This window comes from Mus musculus, chromosome 14, assembly GCF_000001635.26.
Source record: "Mus musculus strain C57BL/6J chromosome 14, GRCm38.p6 C57BL/6J".
Classification (NCBI taxonomy): Eukaryota; Metazoa; Chordata; class Mammalia; order Rodentia; family Muridae; genus Mus; species Mus musculus.
The window spans coordinates 18,271,108-18,292,934 of record NC_000080.6 but is presented as its reverse complement, the minus strand read 5'-3'; the positions used below and the strand labels follow the sequence as shown (position 1 = coordinate 18,292,934).

Here is a 21,827-nt window from a genome sequence, read left to right as displayed (position 1 = left end):
GCCATGATAAAACCCCTGGCCAGTAGCAACTTGGGGTTGGGGAGTTTTATTTCGGTTTATAAGTTACAGTCCATCCTTAAGGAAAGCCAAGGCAAGAGCTTGAAGCAGAAATCGTGGAGGAACACTGTCTACTGGCTTTTTCAGTTCCCCCTTTCATACAGATCAGGCCAACCAGCCCAGGAGTGTACCACTCACAGTGGCTGGGCCCTTCTGCATCTAATAGCAATCAATAAAATGTCACACAGACTTGGCTGCAGTTTCGGTAATTCCTCAACTGAGTTTACAGTTCCCAGGTTGTTTAGCTGACAACTGTTTACTGACTATGACACTTTCACTCCACCACTTTCCCCTATACTTTGTTTTTATTGTCATTCTGTGTAGGTTTAACATCAGTGGCAAACCCATTTTGGTCAAAGGAGCTAACCAGCTATTTATTGTTAAATAACAAAACATCTGAACACCCACTGATTATTGTAACTTTTCTTAGACTCAGAGTCTGGCTAGTACAGGGTTCGCTTGGGCTCTGGTAACAGTTAGGGGCTGGCTAAATTCTTCGTGCACTTTTCTACTCCTATTTCTGGGATAGGAAGAAGATAGCTACAACTGGCACATGTATGCTATCTATGTGGTTCCCATCGTCTGGGTGACTTCTCCAATGAATCAGCCTTCTGTAGGAGGTGTTGAGTGTACAAGGCACATAAAAAAGGCATTGCCCATGTAGCAGATGACATAATATCCCCTTTAGCATATTCATTATTTGTATTTATGTATGGGTATTTGTGCATGGAAGCCCCTGATGCTGGACTCTGTGTAGATGAAGGGAATGGCGCCTGGGTCCTTTGCACAAGCTGCAAGTGCTACTAGGCACTAAGCCATCTCTCCAGCCTATATTTTTCTTTTTAGAGAAAGAAACAAAAGGACTCAATTTGGTTGGGAAGTCATACTTCATAGACTTATATATAAATTTCACCAGCTGTATTAAAAAGCAGTTGGAGCATTTTTAAAGAATGAGTTGTTAAGAGGGCTCCTTTGAACGACCAATTTGATTTGGGCACCACAGCTCTAGGACAGTGATAGCTGTTGCCTAGGCGGAGTACAGTCTCTGTCATGGGTTAAAATGGCTTCTCCCACACCCCAAACTGTGAAACTAACCAGGTACATTTTTTTCTAGGTTCTAGTATCTGTTGTTGCCTCTTCCTAGCTGGCTTGGAACTTGCTATGTAGAACAATTTGGGCTCAGACTCATGGAGATCTGATTGCCTCTGCCTCCTAAGTGCTGACATTAAACCTGTGTGCCACTATGCTGGGGTCTGAACACAGAACCTTGGAAATGCTTGGTAGAATGCTCTACCTCTGAGCTTTATCCTGGGTCTTTGGTTTTTAAGATCAGACTGACCTAAATTTAAAATAGACTATCATACCTGCCTATATTTTGAGTGCTGGAATTACCATTGTCACCAGTATGTTTGATACCCACTTATTTTAGTTAATTTCACTAAGGTTTAAAATTATTTACTTAATGAGTTCTCTGGTGTTTTGGTTATAGGCTGACAAGAGCTAGACTTGATGGCACGTAACTATACTGGAGTTCCAGGCCAGCCTGAGCTGTACAGCAATATCATGTCTCAAGCCAAAGAAACCATTCTTAGAAGCTGAGGCTGTGTGGTGGCATCATGGTAGAATGACCAAGTCCCAGGGTTCAGTTGCTAGAACCACCAAAACAAAAATCCCATTCAACTTTTAGACCATTCCATTAGACCCAGTAATGTGACTGTATGGCTAATATTTATGGAGTTTTGGTCTATTCTAAATTAAAACAAACATTAAAAATATAATTTTAAACTAACAATATAAACAGCATTCTAAATGAATTTTCCTAAATTAAAAACCTTAGAGGAACAGCGCTATTTTCCATATCTGCAAGTTGCTTTAATGTCTAGCATAATAGGGCACAGCTGGGGTCTCATCTGTTCAGCCCTCCCCAGCACAGCTGCAGCCGCTGGAAAAGCCCTGGAAGTACCAGCAGATCAGCAAATGGCACTTTGCATCCCTGAGAAACCTTGAGTTTATGGGTACTTGAAGGGGCTGGTAGGAGCTCCACTTGGCCTTTCTCTCCCTGTCCATAAAAGCCAGCTTTCTCTGAAAGAATGTCTGTTCTCTGAAGAAATCCTCATGAGTCCTGGGTTGAGGGTATATTCCATGGACTGGATCTTCATGTCCTCCAAGGAGGATGCTGTGCAGGTTGGAGGGGAAGGCAAGGAAGTTCCAGGCTCAACTGGAAAGTATGCAAGAATTCTGAAATCCCATAAGCAGGACGTTTATTAAATGACATTCTTTTTAGAGCAACAGGGGACTACAAAAAAAACACTTAAAAATGTTAGTACTACTAATAAAAATCTTACCAAGCAATAAAAACCAGTTTCATGTCAACAGTAAGTGACCAAAACATTATTGTAACAAGGTCCCAAAGTTCCCAGCCCCTGGATCAGCCCCTACTTGCATTCTGAGATTGGCAGCAGTTGCAGCATGAAGCTGCGCAGGCAGTGGGAAAGAATAAAGTGTTTGTGAATCGGCCCACAGAACTTTGTAAATTGGTAAATTCCTTTGTGAGAATTTTAGTATTCTTTCAAAGCTTTCCATGTGGCCCCTTTAGGGCCCAGCACTGCCAAAAGATTCGATTGGTTTTGTGGTCAGAAAGTTTGAATGAGTTTTAGGGAGACTTAGGGCTTAGTAAGAGCTCTTGCTATGAAAGCAGAGGGTCCTAACTTCAAATCCCCACACTCCCATGTATTCCTTCAACCCCTGTGTTGGGAATCAGAGACAGAGTGATCCCAGACCTTGCTGGGTAGCCAGCCTGTCACTAACGGTGGACACCATAAAGGACACAGCATCTACTGCATATGTACACTGAACATGTCTGAATAAAACTGGGTGTGGTGCCACACACCTGCAACCCTAACACTGGGGGGCTGATGCAGGAGGACCCAAGGGTCCAGACAATATTGCACTACATCATTTCCCTCTCAAAACAGGAAACATGAGTAAGACCTGCACTCCCCCAACTGCCACCCACTTAATCCACAATACTGTAGATGAACTTCTGTCCTAAGTAGTTCTGTTAGTTTTCTAAGGATATGGTCTTACAGTTCTAATTGTACAGAACACCACTGCACTGCCAGACCAGAAATAAAAGCATATAGCTTATATCAGTTTTATTTTTAAAATCTGATGAGACCAGTGAAACGACTTGCCTGGTAATGGTTCTTGTTTCCAAGCCTCGCAGCCTGACCTCTATTCCTGAAATCCACTTGTTGGAAGGAGAGAAAGAACTGAAGGTTGTCTTCTGACCAACACACACACACACACACACACACACAATATGATTAAATCATGTCTTTATTAAAGTATTGAATGTAAATGTCCCGGTTCATTATATTGTCATTTCTATGTATTACTAGAGTATATCAGTTGAAGAACTAGTCAGATAAGAATAGAAAAAGTGATGTCATTGTTTCACCAGATAGGAATACTGCCATATAATCCTAAACAGTGGTGCATATTTTGACCTTTAGATAAAGTATTGTTAAACACTAGTATGGTAGTGGGAGGAAATTATCACTCTCCAGAGACAACGTAAGACAGATTTGTAGCCAGATGACTGCCATCATACCTGTGTAACTGCCCAGATAGATTTGTTTTCTTCCTAACTTGCAATAGATTGCAAAATCTCAAGATTCTACAGTGTCTCTAGGTGACCAGTCAGCCTTCTGCTTTATAAAAAGTTACATTAAAAATTCCTTGTGAACTTAGAAGGTGGCGGCAGGAAGGAGTCCAAGGTCAGCCTGTTAAACATAAAATATGTTTTTAATTTCTTGGATGAGCTGGAGAGCTGAGCCAGGGCTGCTCTTCCAGAGAACTTAGGTTCAATTCCCAGTCCCACATGACAACTTGCCAGTATTTTTAACACCAGTTTTCAAGGATCTGATGCCCTCTTCTGATCTCTGCAGGCACTGAATGTATGTGGTGCACAGACATATATGCAGGGACAACACCTATACACATAAAAATAATAATAAAGTTTGTTTGAATTCCCTAGAGAAGGCTGAAATGGGACTCTGATGTAGAGTTTTTGCTTAGCTACCATGAAGAAAATGTGAGAGCCCCAGGATTTGGACCCATTTGAAATTTTCTTACTTCTTGTTAGACACTCCCTATTGGAGAGTGGAGTGTTGGTGTAATAAGAATTAGGAATTTGTAGGGATGCCATTCTTGACTGGGTACTGAAGCCAGTCTCCTTCCCTTTAGTGAGGAAGTTACAACTCCTTGGGCCCACTTTGTTCCAGTAAAGATGTCTAGATTTCCTGGACACCAGTGACGTGTGGTGTGGGAGCCAGGTCTTGTACAACCTGCTTAGGTTTGTCTTTGGTCCACACGTTCTTTCCAAGGGTTGGTGACCTTGTACCCAGCATTTTCATCTCCTCTTCCTGTACAGACTTTTACACAGATGCTCACTAAAACATGCCTCTCCCCTTAGTCCACCACACCGTAAAAGTCCTAGGTATGCTGAGTGCGTAGGTCTTATGGAGAGGGCAGTGTTGGAAGAAAGGATCTACCCTATAGCAAAAAAAGACAGGATAAGAAATGAATTGTGGGACCTGCTGTACTGGGTCAGGCATTTAGTTCCAGCATGCAGAGCCAGGTGAGTTTGAAGTGATCCTGATCTAGCAAGTTCCAAGACAGCCAGGGAACTGTCTCAAGGTGGGTGGGGAAAGTAAAAGAAAGGGATTTTTGAATAATGTTGTCAGGGAATATAGACAGTTGTGGACTGGATTTTGACTCTAACAGAACTAAGTACTTCCAGGATTGATCTCACTGCAGAGTTATAGTAAGAGTGGGGAAAGCTACAATAAAATGATAATTAAAAGCCAAACCCTAGGAAAAGATAATTTGTATTGCCAGTTACTGTCCTCTATAGCTGACCTTTAAACTTGAGTGTATTTAGGAATCATTTAGGGATCTAGTTAGAAAGTAAGTGTGTGCATTTCTAATAAAATCCCAAGGGGTGGTAATGTTGCTTACTTAGGGACCACACTAATAGCACAAATCCAACAGTAATAATAGCCATATGCATTTCTTTTTCTAAAGCAGGCACAGAGCAGTAAAACAATGATAGCTATTATTGTAACAAAACTACAACTCTTTCCTTTCTAAGCTTGACCTTGAGCCATGCTCTCCAAGGCAGGGCTTCCTGGCCTCAGCACTGCCGGGATCTGCAGCTGAAGTAATTGTTTTGTGCTTTGTAGAGTGTACTTCAGGGTGCTTAGTGCTGACCTCTACCTACCAGGTACTAGCAGTACCCGCCTTCCCATGTGTAACAATCCAGAAGTGACTTCAATGCAGGTGAAGGTTTGATGTTAGCCTCTGTGGCCAGTTGGCAGTCTTAACCCTCTTGCTCCCAAGGGGTGCCTTTTATGGAGTAGCAGTCAAATCATGAGTGCCAGAAAATCTTGGGCTCTGTTTTAAAACATTGTTAGCTCACATGGACATCAGAACCCTTTTCTCTACTCTCACTTCCTGCTGATGTCTACTTGTCTGCTTCTAGCTCAGCTTTCACGGTCCTTTATTTTTTTTCAATCCCAGCACTCTGGAGGTAGAGGTAAATGGATCTCAGATTCAAGGACAGCCTGGTCCACATGTGTATGGAAAGTTGGTTCTGTCCACCATGAGGGTTCTGTGGATTGAACTCGGGTCATCAGGTTTGGCAGCATATGCCTTTACCTGCTAAACCATCTTGCCAGCCTGACAATGAAGAGTTTTCTGTGGCAGTTTGGTAGAATAGTGTTGATTGAACTTTAAAGGCCTTAGCTCTCCTCTGTCACTTCGGGACAAGATATCCAAGACTTAAGTGCTAGCAGTTTTAGTGCAGTGAGGAACCATTTCTTAGTTTCCAGACAGCTGTCTTGTTGCACTAATCCTCGGCAGGTAAGAAGCAAATGTTCTGGTGGTGAGGTCTTATTTAGGACACTAAGCTTATACATAATGACTTCTACTTTCTTGACCTGACTGTCCCCAAAGGCCCAACCTCCTAGTGACCATCCCACTGGAAGCAAGGGACACAAACAGGCTAACTTTTGATAATTGAGAACCCATTCTGTTCTCAGTAAACGAAGAAGCAAAGGTAACTTTTTACTAGGGGGATCATAGTATATTCCTAGGAGAGAGCTGGTTAAGATCTTGTTGGAGGCTGGAGAGATCACTCAGCAGTTAAGAGCACCTGATTCTCTTCCAGAGGATCCAGTCAGTTTCCAGTATCTGTGTCAAGCAGCACACAACCACATGTCACTCCAGCTCCAGGGATCTCATGCCCTCTGACTTGTAAGAGCAGGCAGTGTGGGGGCGGGGGGGATACACAAATAGAAATAAATCATTTTTTAGTCTTTCCCTGTACCCTACCTTAGTAGTAAGAAATTACTACTACAAAGAGTATTACTACTCTATAGGTCTTAGAATCGGAGTGCAAGTTTTACTGCTGTTGCTAAGGTACTTGAATACAGAGCACTCTGGAAGCCAATGCAATATTTTAGAAGGATGGTATAGCCGAGTAAGGGTACAACCAAGTATATTGTATTTAACAAGAATGGGGTTTGGTTAATGGCTAATGAAAGTTCGTGTTTAGTTTAACACTGAAGTGAAAACTGATTACATCATTGACATTCGCCTCTCTCACTCACTAATTTTTATAAGGTAGGAAGTATAGGCACCAACTTGGAATTACCCATGACCCAGCATTTGTGAGGGCTGAGTGACTTTGAAGACAGTTTGAGCTACTCTGTCTCAGAGGGCCAGAAGATCTTCTAGCTAAAGCAAGTGTGTGTGTGTGTGTGTGTGTGTGTGTGTGTGTGTGTGTGTGTGTAGGCTGGCTGGAAGTCAAATGTTGTATGTCTTTATGTCAGTGTGGAGTTTAAAACTCTGCCAAGTACTTTAGTTAGGGCAAAAATTCTTGTTATTTACCAGAAATGATGCAGCAATGAGAAAACTTGTCACTGAATGAAAAATGAGGACATGATCACTCCTAGGTATGGTTAGATTTTATTGTAGATAAAGGGGAGAACAGGCAGAGACATTGGGAGAGTCCAGACTGAGCCAAGCTAACAGACTGAATGGAGTTATTGGGCATGGGGATGGGGAGGACAAGAAAAGGGGGGTGGGGCAAGCTGACCAAGAGTGAAACAAGAGCTCAAGATTGCGGTGTGGACCAAGAGAGCCATAGTCAAAATAGCTGAGCAGTACAATGAAGAGAAGGTGGGGGAAGGGAAGCAGAAGCCCTGTCCCCAGGTCTCACCCTGGCCTGGGTGAGAAGTGTTTGGAGAAGCCACAGGTACTGAGATTTGCCCTGAGTTTCTTTGAATCATAATAGTCAGCGGCTTATATTCTAAGAAACGAATCTTTAATTGATGTTTACCTTACGCTTGAGAGTTGAAGAAAGTTCATGTCTAGCTGCAGCTAGAGTGTTTAGAATGGGTCTGGTGTTCTTCTGTCCTGGCTCACTACCATATTCTTTATGAAGAGAACCCAGACATTAAACCAAAAGGATAAGGGGAGGGTTTTTTTCCCTTTTCTGATGCAATGTCACCATGTCTTTATCTGCTCCTGTATTATTTCACAGTGCTGGTCCCAAGGGTGACAACATCTATGAGTGGAGATCAACCATTCTGGGTCCTCCAGGGTCTGTGTATGAAGGTGGAGTATTCTTCCTTGACATTACTTTTACACCAGAGTATCCTTTCAAGCCTCCAAAGGTAAGGAGTCTCCAGTGTCTCCTGACATTAACTGTTCCTTGAGAGAGATCAAGTTTTCATTGTAATCACAAAAGCTAGAGTCTTCCATTTGTGTGCTGCTGTCCTGTTAAAGCATGTTAGTAACAGCTGTGTGTACTGCGGTACAGTCTAGATCTGTGTGGCAGAAGAGCTCAGCTTCCTTCTGTGTATTGTTTGCCAGTTTTAAGTGAATGTGATGACTGTTGGTTGGGTTGGCTCCTCAGTAGGCAATAGGCATTTCTAGATGTAAATGCTTAAAACTGTGCTAGTTATTGTCTAGCTTGTTAGATTTTACGCACACTCCGAAGCAGTGTATTACTTCCAGCTAACACAAGAGGTCAGCAAACAACTAACAATCCAAACTTAAGACATAGTCATATTTAGAACATTAAAATTAAGCCAGATGTTACTAGTAGCACATATCTGGAAACAGAAGCAGGCAGAGGGATCAAAAATTTGCAGCTACTTTGGGATATATGGTACCAGACTAGCCTGATCAAGAAAAGAAAAAATGAAAAAAAAAAAAAACCAACAAAAAAAAAAAAAAGAAAAGAAAAAATGTAAAGAAGTATCTGGCAGTGGGTACTGCTGTAAAATGAGATGGAGAATTGAGTGTGGCCTCACTTCAACAGCGTCTACCTGAAATGTCATAATGCCTCCTACATGAATGCTGCTTGACAACTGCCTTATTTTTAGGTTACATTTCGTACAAGAATTTATCACTGTAATATTAATAGCCAAGGAGTTATTTGCTTGGACATATTGAAAGACAACTGGAGCCCAGCCCTAACCATCTCGAAAGTCCTCCTTTCTATCTGCTCACTCCTTACAGACTGCAATCCTGGTAAGACGAATAGTCATCTGCACTGTATTTCTTACTAAATGTTTCTTGTTTTCCACATAAGCTAAGACCATTAAAGGACATTTTAATCAATTGTTTAGTGCACTAGTTGGAAAAGGCAGCTACTCTGAGCTCACTAAGGCTGGGTGCAGCTCTGCTGCCAGTTTTGATGAGGATTCACTGAGCACTTGACCACAGCCAGTGCTCACTTTAGAAAGAGGTATTTTTCTGCACTTGGTAATTTCAGAATTGTAATCTTATTGGGACTAATTGTTTTTAAAAAGAAAGAAATTATTTATTTTTCTGCTTAAATATACAAATTTAACTAGGCATTCCATTTTCAGAGAAACACATTTATTTGGAAGTCTGGGTTTTTGGCCTTTTCTAGGTATACATTATACAATAGATACTGCCAATTGCACCAGCCAGAGAGACTTCCCAATATCTACAGCTCTAATTGGTTGAACAAAGTTGGTCTTGGAGCCTTGGTCATACACATGGAGAACAAAGAGTGTCACTTGTTGAGAGAGAACTAAAGTAGAATAAGAAAATGAAGCCAAGGCCACTCCTCCCACCCTTCTAGATAAGATTAGATGAAGGGCTAAAACAGTGGCCCAGCTGAAGAGCAAGTGTTCTTGCAGAGGGGTTCAGCTTCCAGCACCCACTAGGGGCCCACATCCATAACCTGCAAACAGAGTACCCAAAAACATAAAATAAACCTTTTTAAAAACTGTTTTTAAAGATTAGAAGAAAACACCTTCTGACAGTGAGTGTTTCAGACATGGGCAAAGTATCTGATTTTCTTTCTCCAAAGTAACATACATGTTTTTCTTCCAGCTGACCCTTTGGTGGGAAGTATTGCCACTCAGTACATGACCAACAGAGCAGAACACGACAGAATGGCCAGACAGTGGACCAAGAGATACGCTACATAAACTGGGTTTTCAGTTCTTACATGACTTGTCTGTCACAGAAGAGAGCTGCTTATGATTTTGAAAGGGTGGGGGTGGGAGTTGGTAAAGAGTAGGCTATTTCTATATCAGATATTATTCAGTCTTACTTCCCAGGATTTTGTTGTAACTTAAGGTATCTTGCTACAGTAGACAAACTGGTAATAGCGACTTTTAGAGCTGAAACTTTGCAAGATTAGCTGACTTTTAGTACAAAAGAAAGCATGTGTAGATACTTGTGTTCCATTGATCAGCTTAAATTTGTATAGGTACATGTCATTTATGTAAAGTCCTATTTTCTTGTTCAAAAAAAATGGAATTTGTTTTTCCTTCTTAAAAGGAAACAATGGTATTTAACAAGTTTGCAAAGATGAGTTTGTTACCTCGTATATGTAAAATGGACACCTGGCTACAAGACACCATGTAGTTAATGTATTTTATCTTATATGCAAATTACTTCAAGGGTTGAATCACAATTTGTGGAAACCTGTAGTGAAATACCTTAAGCTGTTAACTGTAAGTGTGGAATAGGAATTGTTCAGTCAATTGGTTTAGACTTCTTACGTCTGCATTTGTGCTAATAAACAATATTAAGAACAACTACTGACCCTGCTGTGTTCATTTCCTCTCTGCAGTCTTTGCTTCTGAAAGCAGGTTAAGGAATACTTATCACTTAATATATGCCAGAGCTGATACTTACACAGCACATTTTGGAGATGTCTTTTTATGACTTTATTTATGTGTATAAATAAAGATACTGTAGCTGTCTTCAGACACACCAGAAGAGGGCATCAGATCCTTTAAAGATGGTTGTGGTTGCTGGCCATTGAACTCAGGACCTCTGGAAGAAGTAGTCAGTGCTCTTAACCCCTGAGCCATCTCTTTAGCCCCCTGGAGATATCTTAAAAACAATAAACAGCCAGGCAGTGGTGGTGCACGCCTTTAATCCCAGGCTTGGGAGGCAGAGGCAAGTGGATTTCTGAGTTCAAGGCCAGCCTGGTCTACAAAGTGAGTTCCAGGACAGCCAGGGCTACACAAAGAAACCCTGTCTCAAAAAACAAAACAGTGTAAGCCAGCTAAAGCGTCAAAGATATACTCAATGCCTGTTGCTCAAAGCATTTTCTGATCTGCAGATGAAGTGGCAGCAGACACAGGAGAAATGAGCCACTCTGGTGAGCTGGTGCTCATCTTGCAGAGCAGGCTCAGTGACTCAGTAGCACTGCTGCTGGCTATGGCTCCAGCCTCAGTCAAGTGAACGCTGAGCATAGTAGCATTCACACACCTTCATCCCAGGGTGATTGGATGCCAGAGGATTAAAGTTCAGAGTCATCCTCAGCTACACACTGGGTTTGAGACTAGCCTAGGCTACATGACACCCAGTCTCAAAAAGCATTTTAATTACATAAACAATTCCACGTATATTAAAGCACAAGATCTAAATGCAGCCAAAAGAAAAAACAGAAACACCAGGCAGGATCTATATAAAATATATCAGAAGACAAAGCTGAGAGAAAAGTACCTGGAAGGGCGGGCTGACTTAACCTGAGAGATAACCAAAAAAGTATGTTTTTTTAAAAAAAGAATTGGCCAAGACTGTGTATAATGGTACAGAACTTTAATCCCAGCTGAGGAGGACTTGAGATCAAGGCTAGCCTGGTCTACATAGTTCCAACCAGCCAGTGTTTAGTGGGATGAAGGGCAAACCGGGTGGCTGTAGTCCCAGTATTCAGGGTGTCTGGGCACAAAGATTCCAAGTTCAAAGCCTGGGTAATTTATTAAGACCCTTTCTCGCCCGGCAGTGGTGGCACACACCTTTAATCCCAGCACTTGGGAGGCAGAGGCAGGCTGATTCCTGAGTTCAAGGCCAGAATGAGTTCCAGGACAGCCAGAGCTACAGGGAAAAACCCTGTCTCGAAAAGCCAATAAACAAACAAACCCTTCCTTAAAAAGGCTAATGATACAGCTTGAGTTCAGTCTACAGTACCAACAGAAAAGCAAGCAGCAGCAATGCTCATGGTTGAAGGAAGGTTCCGTACTTAATGCATTCTTTACCTTGTTTCATATTTTGCTTTTCAGTTAAATGGTTAAAGATTATTTACAGTTGAAAACACTAAACAACTTATTTCCTAGTTCTTTGTATAGGGTTGGCAATCTTTTTTAAAAGATTTTCCATAAATTAAATTGTAAACTCAGATTAATATGGAAAACTAATGGTAACTCTATTTCTGGCATTTTATTGTATATGGCAAGGTTATTAGAAGAAAAGGGATGTTTCCCTGTTCTCCAGCCTAGCCATTTTCAAAAGACCCTCTAGTATTTAATTTTATCACCAGCACAGGCCTAGCTTATAGAATAAAATCAGGGCGCTGAATACAAAAGCACCTCGTCCTAACCCTAAGATCTTAATACTTAATAGAGCAAAACAAAACCACCACTCTTGTTCTGTTCAGCAAAGCCTCTGTAAAATGAGAATTTAGAGATCCAGATTGTTATTGGGACAATTTAAGTACACAAAGCAATTGCCAAGCTCTATAATCTTAGATGATTAACCTTAGATATTATTCTATGTGTATGAGTGATTTTCTCTGCTTGTATATATGAGCACTAAGTGTATGAAATGCCTGAAGAAACCAAGAGAAGACACTGGATCCCTTGGAATCTGTTAAAGGTGCTACAAGTTCTGCAAGGCGTCGGCCTTACCTGCTGAGCAATCTCTCTAGCTCTGTGTAAGACAAGAGTTCTGGGCCTGTGACTCAGTGGGGAAGGCGCTTTGCCAAGCGAGCCCAGCCACCCCTGTTATTCATGCGTTTATGGAAGGATAAGGCATTTGCATAAAATTACAATGAGTATGAGAGTCCTGACAAGCTGGAAGAGTTCCCATGGTATATTGCATACTCTAAATTTTATTTTGCTATTATTGACAAGTGCAGAATAAATAACAAAATAAGAACAGGTTTCAAATAAAGGCAAAAAATAATGTCCAACAGCAATAAACTAGGTTAATTATAAAGTAATTAACTTAATTAGAAAGTGCATTAAATTACCACTTAGGGGTTCCATTAGGCCCAGAGGTGATCTGAGAAGGGCCACGTTAAATCGTAACCTCATGCCAGGCTACAGACATTTCAAGGCTTGACTCAGTTTTCGGGATTGGAGTTCCCTTTGTTTTTCCTCCCAGGCAAAGGGAAGCTGGATTTGCTCTGGGGCTGAGAAAGCTTGCTGGCCAGTAAAGTGAAGGGTTCAATCAGTGTCCTCCGGTCTGTCACTGTCACCTCCCACAGCTTGACTTTCTCACTTCTTGCCCACTGTTGTGCCACGTCAGCATCCACCTGTCTCTGCTCAGAAAGGTCCAGTTTGTTTCCTAACACAACGATTGCCACCTGGACAAAAAATGACCAAAGACCACAATAGTAACCATCCATAGCAGCTTACAGGAAAACTGTATAAGTAATTACTGCTCTTCCATTTAGCAAACTGCTTTGTTTAGATGATGTTGAGGAAACGAAAGCAGTAAACTCAGCTGCTCTGGAGTTGAACTAGGAAGATTGCAAGTTCAAGACCAGTCTGGGCAATCTAGTTAAACCTTGTCTAAAAAGTTGGGCAAGTACAGAACTTACCTACCAAGTATGAAGCCTTAATACTCGGCTGTCAGGGGAACCCTCAGATGTGACAAATATGACAACATGGCTCTCTTCTGGCCTCCACAGGCACCTGCACTCGTGCATATAATTCCTCCCACCTCCCCACACAGACATAATTAAAATTAAGTTTTTAACATATTTTTTAAAAGATGGCCAATCAGCCAGGCAGGCATGGTGGTGTACACCTTTAATCCTAGAACTTGGGAGGCAGAGGCAGGACGATCTCTCTGAGTTTGAGGCCAGCCTGGTCTACAGAGTTCCAGGACAGCCAGGGCTATATAGAGAAACCCTGTCTCAAAAAAAAAAAAACAAAAACAAAAACAAAAACAAAAACAAAGCAAACAAATATATAAAATGTAAGAATCTGGGCTAAGCCATCGAGCAGACTATTAACGTGGGTGCTGGACGGCTCTGAGGTTGCTGACTGAGCTGAGGTGACATGTAAAGAAGATCTGAGATTAGTGAATTCCAAGCAGCAAGAAAGTGGCAAACAGGGAGGAGCTGGTGCTGACTCACTAAGCTTTTGTGTGTATGTGTCGAGGTTGAAGATGAGACAAATGACCCCCACACGACTGAGTTATACAGTACCTGAGCTAGGGAGCTAGGAAACATACCCTGAACAGAGTAACACAGAGGGACAGCAAGAGACGAAGGGCAAGCACTGTGCTTCATGGGCCTGGCCAGTTATGCACACTGTGTTTGCAGATACTGCCAGTGTAATGGTTTGTATATTCTTGGACCAGGGAGTGGCACCATTTGGAGCTGTGGCCTTGTTGGAATAGAAGTGTCACTGTGGATGTGGGTTTAAGACCCTCACCCTAGTTGCCTGGAAGTTAGTCTTCCACTAGCAGCCTTTGGATGAAGACATAGAACTCTCAGCTCTGCCTGCACCATGCCTGCCTGGATACTGCCATGCTCACCTTGGTGATAATGGACTTAACCTCTGAGTCTGTAAGCCAGCCCCAATTAAATGTTGTTTTTATAAGACTTGCCTCGGTCATGGTGTCTGTGCACAGCAGTAAAACCCTGACTAAGACAGTCAGTTTAACTGAACAGCTTTAAATGTATAAACTACACTGAATTCACATTACCACTCTAACAGCATCAGACTTCACACCTGGTAACTAAACAGCCACTTACCTCCTTTTTGTCTTTGAACTTATCAATCTCTTTCTTCAGAAGCTCCACTCTTTGGAAGGACTCAAGGTTATTCACACTATACACAAGAACAAAGCCATCAGCAAATGAGAAGTAATGCTTTGGCAGCTCCACGCCTTTCTGCAGGCCTCGGGTGTCATACAAGTGCAGCTGCTCCTTCACCCCACGGTCTGTCTCTACAGATGCCATGTACACGTCTTCCAGCGTTTCACAGTCTTCCATCCCTGCATTAAGGAGCCAGGGTCAGTCGGGCAACACTCACTGGCAGAGACAAGCGGAGTTCTATAAACTCTAGGCCAGCTAAGGGTAGAGAGTGAGACAGTTATTCTCAGCTCCCATGCTTCTGAGGCTGGTTTTGTAGGTTTTCCCTGCACCACATGGAATGACCACATGTCTACTAATTCCTTCAAAATGAAAGGTACTTACTCATCCAAATGCGTCTTGCTTTTCTAAAAAAATGTTTTGGACCATCAAGGTGGCTCTCAAGCTTGGTGGTATTTTGAGTTCAATTCCTGGGGCGCACTGAAAGGTCGGTGAGAACTAGCTCCAAATGGTCACCCTTTAATTTTTTTTTTCAAGTCTGAACTCACTGTCGTTGTCTTCAGACACACCAGAAGAGGTCATCAGATCCCATTACAGATGGTTGTGAGCTACCAAGTGGTTGCTGGGAATTGAACTCAGGACCTTTGGAAGAGTATAGTCAGTGCTCTTAACTACGGAGCCATCTCTCCAGACCCTACCCTTTAATCTTTATGCATGCCCCCTCCTCACCCAAACATACAATAATTTTCTTTAATCTTAAAAAAATGATTTCTTAGCCAGGTGGTGTCAGTGGTGGAGATATCACACGCCTTCCTTTCCAGCACTCAGAGGCCAGAGGCAGGTGGTCTCGGAGCTCCAAATCAGCCTGGCCTACAGAAAGGTGGGTCACCAAAATGGTTAATAAAAGATAAAATGTGTACCTGCCAGAGAGAAATGCTCAGCTCTGTATTTGCATAAACTTCATTTCATTTTAACCCACAGGTTATCTTCTTTACCAAAACCATGACCTCATTAACAGCAGAAATGCCATCTTCTTCACCTGAGCTCGGCAAAGCACCATAACATGCAGTGTGATACAGAGATGACGAAACAGCTTATTCGTTAAAGGAATAAATGAAGGAGAGAATTCCCATTTACAAACTAGGTCATACTGTAGCAAACAGCCATTTCTTTCTTTCTTTCGTTTTTGTCTTTTTTGGTTTTATGGTTTTTGTTTTTTGAAATAGGGTTTCTCTGGGTAGCCCTGGCTGTCCTGGAACTCACTCTGTAGACCAGGCTGGCCTCAAACTCAGAAATCCGCCTGCCTCTGCCTCCCAAGTGCTGGGATTAAAGGCGTGTGCCACCGCTGTCCGGCTCCATTTCTTCATTTTTAAGCCTAACTAGCAGCATCAGCATGCTATCTATGTCTGAAGAATATTGTCACTTGATGTTGCTACCTCAGAGACCCTATGATTCCTAGAGCCACGTCTGAGACAAGTACACAGGATCCCATTTTCATACGACTCATTTCTACTTACCATTTGTTTCTAACATGTACAGAACATTTAGCAAGCACTGCTGGATGTCAGCAGAACCCAAGTTACTTGTCCTTACTTGCTCTTTTACACCAGTTAGTATGAGCAACAAGCACCTTCCACCAGCTTCAGAATCTAGAAAGGAACTAAGAAAGATAATCTTACCAATAGTGTGATTCCCATAAAGGAGTTGCTCCAAAATTGCAGTTTTCCCAACAGACAGCAACCCACAAATGACAACCTTGCAACCCTTCCCCATCTTCTCCTAGGGCAGCACTGTGGAGAGAATGAGGAGACTTTGAAATAAATCCTTTCTCTTAAAGTTTACATTGAACCAGTAATACAGGGGGAACTCCAGATACAGAATAAGGTCCTCTTACCACACTTTGGTCCCCAAGCTATTTGCTCCCTTAGAGAGATCACTGTTAGAGGTTTTTTATATATTGCCAGAGATCATCTGGATAGACTATAACACCACCCAAATGGAGGTGTGTGTAACCCCAGTACTCAGGAGGCAGAGGAGGATCGGTCTCAGTTCCATGCACAGTAGATAAAAAACCATCTCTAGGCATGGCTTGCTCCTTCCTATAATACAGCATTCTAGAACAGAAAAGTGCTGAGGCAGGAGGATTACCATTAGTAAGGTAACATTTTCCTCAAGGCTTTTGTTTTTCTAGAAGACAAGATATCAACAGCTAAGGTAAAAAGAAAAATGGTTCATTAAAGGCAACAAAAATGTTAAAATGTCTTTAATCCCAGCACTCAAAGGGCAAGATCTCTGTAAATTTGAGGCCAGCCTGGTCTACAAAGGACAGCTAGGGCTGATACACAGAGAAACCCTGTGTGGGGGAGAGTGTCAAATGGGGAGCTGGAGAGATGGCTCAGGGTTTAAGAACACCGGCTGCTCTTTCCGAGGACCCCGCTTCAATTCCCAGCACCCACATGGTAGGTCACAATGCTCTGTTCCAGAGTTTCCAACACCCTTACACAGACATACAGGCAAAGCACTAATGCTTGCGCGTGGGCTTGCTCACACAGGCATGCATGTGCATAGTCAAATGGAAACAGGCATGGTAGCACAGCCTTTAATTCCAGCACTTCGGAGGCAAAAACATAGAAAGAGCTTCTTGGTTAAGAGCACTGGCTGCTCTTACAGAGGTCCTGAGTTTAATTCCCAGTACCCCCTGGGACTGGAGTTAAAGAGTTGTGAGCTGCCATGTGGGTAGTGGAACTAGGGTCCTCTGAAAGTACAGCCAGTGCTTTAAAACAGTAGTCCATCTCTCCAGTTCCCCAAAGAAATGGTCTTCCAACGATGCTCCCAAATTAACCCTGGAAACTTTTTTGAGAATTTACTTTAAGAGGAATTTTGCCTGTCAATGTTCTCCAGAATCAGAACTTATAGAATGTCTCTATGTATTAAGGGAAATTCTAGGAATGTCTTACAATCTGCAGCCCAACTAAGTCAACAATGAGCAGCTGTGAATGGGAAGTTCAAGAATCTAGAAGTTGGGCTGGTGAGATGGCTCAGTGGGTAAGAGCACCCGACTGCTCTTCCGAAGGTCAGGAGTTCAAATCCCAGCAACCACATGGTGGCTCACAACCATCCTTAACGAGATCTGACTCCCTCTTCTGGAGTGTCTGAGGACAGCTACAGTGTACTTACATATAATAAATAAATTTAAAAAAAAAAAAAAAAAAAAAGAATCTAGAAGTTGCTCAGCCTCACGAAGGTGGGTATTTCAGCTGGTCTTCTGTATAAGCTGGAATCATGAAGTAGACTCCAACAGGTGTGCTGGCAGGTAAGTGCAAGCAGGTGGAAAAGAGTGAGTCCTCCTTCTTCAATGTCCTTGTGTAGGCCTCCAGCAGAAAGCACGGCCCAGAATAAAGGTGTGTACCACCAAACCTGGACCTAAACTGTTCTTTATTTGGAACTTGCTCTGTCTCAGGCTGGACTTGAACTCAGAGATCTGCTTGCTTCAGTTTCCTGGGATTAAAGGTGTGTACCACCTTCCTGGGCCTAAGCTTTTCATAGCCACTAGGCCTCAAGATTCAGATCAAAAGCCTATGTCATTCCATGTCAAGATTTGGATCAAAAGCCTGTGTCTTCCAGCCTCAAGATCTGGACCACAGCTATGTCCTCCATTCCTGGATTGAAGTTCATTCCAGATGTAATCAAGCTGACAGCTGGGAATAACCATCACAGCATGTGTGGCTGGATTAACCTTGAGACACGGAGCCAAAGGCTGGGGTTGTGATCTGGGCACAAGTGTCTATGAGTCAAGTTTTAGAGGAGAGGGACTGACTGACTAAAACATGAAGGAAGCCAGGAGCCAAGGGATGCAGGGGGACCTTGAGCTGATTTTCTTCTTCCTGACACCATGATTTTTATCCTAGTGATGCTTCTGATCTACAAACTGTAAAATGATAAGTGTTTTATTTGAGCCATTAACATCCTCACCTGAGTTAACTTGGAGGGTCTCTGAAGGTATGAGGCTAGCCTAGTCTACACATAAAGTTTCTAGGGCAGTTAAAACTACATAGCAAAAATAGAGAAAGAAAATTTTATCTCTGAAAAATAAATTTTAAAATGTAATTGCTAGGGCTGGAGAGATGGCTCAGCAGTTAGAGTACTAGCTACTCTTCCAGAGGACCCGCAATATCTGTAACTTCCGTTCCAGAGGATCTGGCACCCTCATTCAGACATACATGCAGGAAAAAACATCAATGCACAAATAAACATAAATTTAAAATATGTAATTGCTGTTAGGGAAACTAACATAACCTCACTAGTCTCTCTAATCCATTTTTCTCTTTTCTTTTAGCCTCAAACCATCTAAGTTAGAATTTTAAAATCTAACTTACTTACTTTCTTTTTTCCTTTGGTTTTTTCGAGACAGGGTTTCTCTGTGTAGCCCTGGCTGTCCTGGAACTCACTCTGTAGACAAGGCTGGCCTCCAACTCAGAAATCCACCTGCCTCTGCCTCCCAAGTGCTGGGATTAAAGGCGTGTGCCACCACACCCAGCAAAATCTAACTTTCATTCTCAGAATCATTCAGTAGTTTCCTAGCTCCTTAGCTGTGATTCCAGAATACTGCTTGCTGTTTTTGTCTGTTGGACCCCCAAGACCAAGTTCTAACACAAAGGAGATTTACTTACCCCAGAGGAACAGAGGGTAGGGAATAGAGACAAAGTCAGGAGGTAAAGGATGGGAGGGGAAAGGAAGGGAGAGGAAGGATGGGTCTCTGTCCTGAAGAGGCAAAGGACTGCCTCTGGATAGAGAGGAATTGGACATCATAGGTAAATGGTGGTTTATAAAGGGATAAGGGATAATCTGGTATTAGGATGAGGTGTTTAATTTTAATTGGGCATGTTAATGAGGTGAGCCAAAGTGGCCTTTTGACTTCAATACTTTGATACCTGGACCTTGATAGTCTTGATAGCCTCAGAAGAAGGAAGTGGCCAAATACGGTACTAGATCTTGGTGGCTAGCTTTAGAAATGTAATCTAATGGTTTTTAGAAAGGCAGAGGGAATGGGAGAGAAAGGCAAGGTCTTCTTCCATTGCCACGCTCAATACACTCAAGCTGGCCAGAGTCCCTTCAGTCCTGGTATTCTGTATTGTCTTTTAACCCTTCCTCTCAGCGATCTGTACCCCAACTTAAAACCTTGAGGTTTGGTTTCTGATTCCTAACTACTAAGCACATTGTGGAGGTTTGAATAAGTATGGCCCCACTGACTCATGTGTTTCAATCTTTTACCCAAAGAGTAAAGGTACTATTAGGAGGTAAGGCCTTACACTAGCAAGATTTTACTGAAAGGACCCAGATGTAGCTGTCTCTTGTGAGACTATGCCGGGGCCTAGCAAACACAGAAGTGGATGCTCACAGTCAGCTAATGGATGGATCACAGGGCTCCCAATGGAGGAGCTAGAGAAAGTACCCAAGGAGCTAAAGGGATCTTCAACCCTATAGGTGGAACAACATTATGAACTAACCAGTACCCCTGAGCTCTTGACTCTAGCTGCATATGTATCAAAAGATGGCCTAGTCGGCCATCACTGGAAAGAGAGGCCCATTGGACACGCAGACTTTGTGTGCCCCGGTACAGGGGAACGCCAGGGCCAAAGGGGGGGAGTGGGTGGGTAGGGGAGTGGGGGTGGGTGGGTAAGGGGGACTTTTGGTATAGCATTGGAAATGTAAATGAGCTAAATACCTAATAAAAAATGGAAAAAAAAAAAAAAAAAAAAAAAAGGAGGTAAGGCCTTGTTAGAGGAAGAGTGTCACTGTGGGGTGGGGGTGGGCTTTGAGATCTACCATGCTCAAACTATGCCCAGTGAGGCACACCTCTCTTTGCTGCCTGTAGATCAAGATGTAGAGCTCTCAGCTCCTTCTCCAGCACCATGTTTGCCTGCATGCTGCCATGTTTCCTGCTATGATAATAATGGACTAAACCTCTGAAACTGTAAGCCAGCCCCAAAGTAAATGTTTTCCTTTATAAAAGTTGTCCTGGTCATGGTGTCTCTGCACATCAATGAAACACATTACTACTGAACTACACTCACAGACTTGTAATTTATTCTTCAGCATTATTAAAAAAAAAAAAATCATCCAGGAGGCTCAGCAATTAGAACACTGGCGGCTCTTGCAGAGCCCCCAGGGTTCAGTTCCTAGCACCTACATGGAAGTTTTCAACCACTTCCACCTACCTCAGTGGGCCCCAGGTACAAAGGTGGTCGTGCACAAACATACATCCAAGTAAACACACATAAATAAACACACATAGCCTAAAAATAAACGTTAAAAAATTTTTGAAGACTGTCCTAAAAGAATTCATATCCTTCACTCCATGCTAACTTGCAAGCTCCACCAGATGTGCTTAAAAGAGAAAAAAGTCAGTTACTGCCCCTCCCCCCCCCCCCCCGCACCCCAACCCCACCTCGTCCAGGCTCCACTTGCCAGGACGCTGAGACACTGTACCGCTCAATACCCCTCCACTCCTTCAATGTGTGTCCTTTACACTTGGCATCAAAAGCAATACATAGCATAGTGTTAACGCTTGCTCCCAAGGCTAGAACTTGTATGTTGTCTGAGCTGCATCACCAGCAGCTGAGACTGAGCTCCACGCATATTAAGCAATACATCTGTTGAATTTTTAAATAGGACAGGTGAGGACTCTTAAAATGCTAAAGCTGCCATTTATTCTAAAAGATAAGAAGAGCCACAGATTGATGGAAAAGGTAAACATGATTCCCAAAACCTTTGCCACAAACAAGCGTAGTTTATTAAAACCACACAACTGTATGAAAATAGAAAATTCTGGAACTACAAAAACTCCAATACACCATTACTTCTCAATAAAGAACGCAGTGCAGAATGCCAGCATTTCTTCCTGAAACGGGTCATGGCAAATGAACAATTTGCTATCCTAAAAACGCCTATAAAATCAAGTCCCCGGGCACCTCGGAAAATTCAGAGGGGGACGGGCACCACAGTCCACCCACTAGCCTGGTTCGCGCAAGTCCAAAGTCCCTGGCCGGCCTTAAGGACACGCAAGGTCCACGCGTACCACTTCGCCTACGACCAAGTCACGGCCGTCCTGCGGTCACTGTGCTCCGAGATCACGGAGCGAGGCGCCGGTGGAAACACCAACCTGACACTGCAGGGCAGTGAGACAGCAGCACGCAGGTCACCGCGGTCCGAAGGCGTCCCTCTGGAGCCGGTCCCCGACCTGCTTCCTCCGGCCCCTTGACGTGACGTAAGCAAACTCGCCGCCTCTCACTTTCCGCAGCCTTGGCAGCTCAGGAGCACTGCTGAGAGCTTGGGAGAGCATCCGGAAGCGGCGGGCTGTCCCAGCCTGACTCCGCCC

The 21,827-nt window shown here is 43.0% G+C and overlaps 2 protein-coding genes across 7 annotated transcripts in view; one reads left to right on the top strand and one right to left on the bottom strand.

The window, feature by feature from the left end:
- The window catches only part of Ube2e1 (ubiquitin-conjugating enzyme E2E 1), a 49,279-nt gene extending 39,070 nt beyond the window's left edge, over positions 1–10,209 (top strand). The window contains exons 4-6 of one of the 2 annotated variants that reach the window (XM_011244759.2): positions 7,667–7,799; positions 8,514–8,661; positions 9,496–10,209. In XM_011244759.2, the coding sequence (XP_011243061.1) occupies positions 7,667–7,799; positions 8,514–8,661; positions 9,496–9,593 (379 nt within the window). In that variant the 3' untranslated portion in view covers positions 9,594–10,209. The remainder of the gene's footprint in view (positions 1–7,666; positions 7,800–8,513; positions 8,662–9,495) is intronic. The other variant, NM_009455.3, reaches the window with a different exon arrangement.
- Nkiras1 (NFKB inhibitor interacting Ras-like protein 1) lies at positions 8,932–21,799 on the bottom strand. Of its 5 annotated transcripts, none has more exons than NM_001316711.1 (5): positions 21,612–21,799; positions 16,129–16,239; positions 14,834–15,091; positions 14,390–14,631; positions 8,932–12,988 (listed from the first exon to the last, which is right to left on the bottom strand). In NM_001316711.1, the coding sequence occupies exons 3-5, from the start codon at positions 14,835–14,837 to the stop codon at positions 12,746–12,748; spliced, it is 489 nt and encodes a 162-aa protein (NP_001303640.1). In that variant the 5' UTR covers positions 14,838–15,091; positions 16,129–16,239; positions 21,612–21,799; the 3' UTR covers positions 8,932–12,745. The 5 variants fall into 5 exon arrangements, with proteins under 5 accessions (NP_001303640.1, NP_076015.2, NP_001303641.1 ...); XM_030247999.1 differs by lacking the exon at positions 16,129–16,239 and adding an exon at positions 15,967–16,109 and having other exon boundaries at positions 12,483–12,988; positions 21,612–21,718; NM_023526.4 differs by lacking the exon at positions 14,834–15,091.
- Between the last annotated feature and the right edge of the window lie 28 nt (positions 21,800–21,827).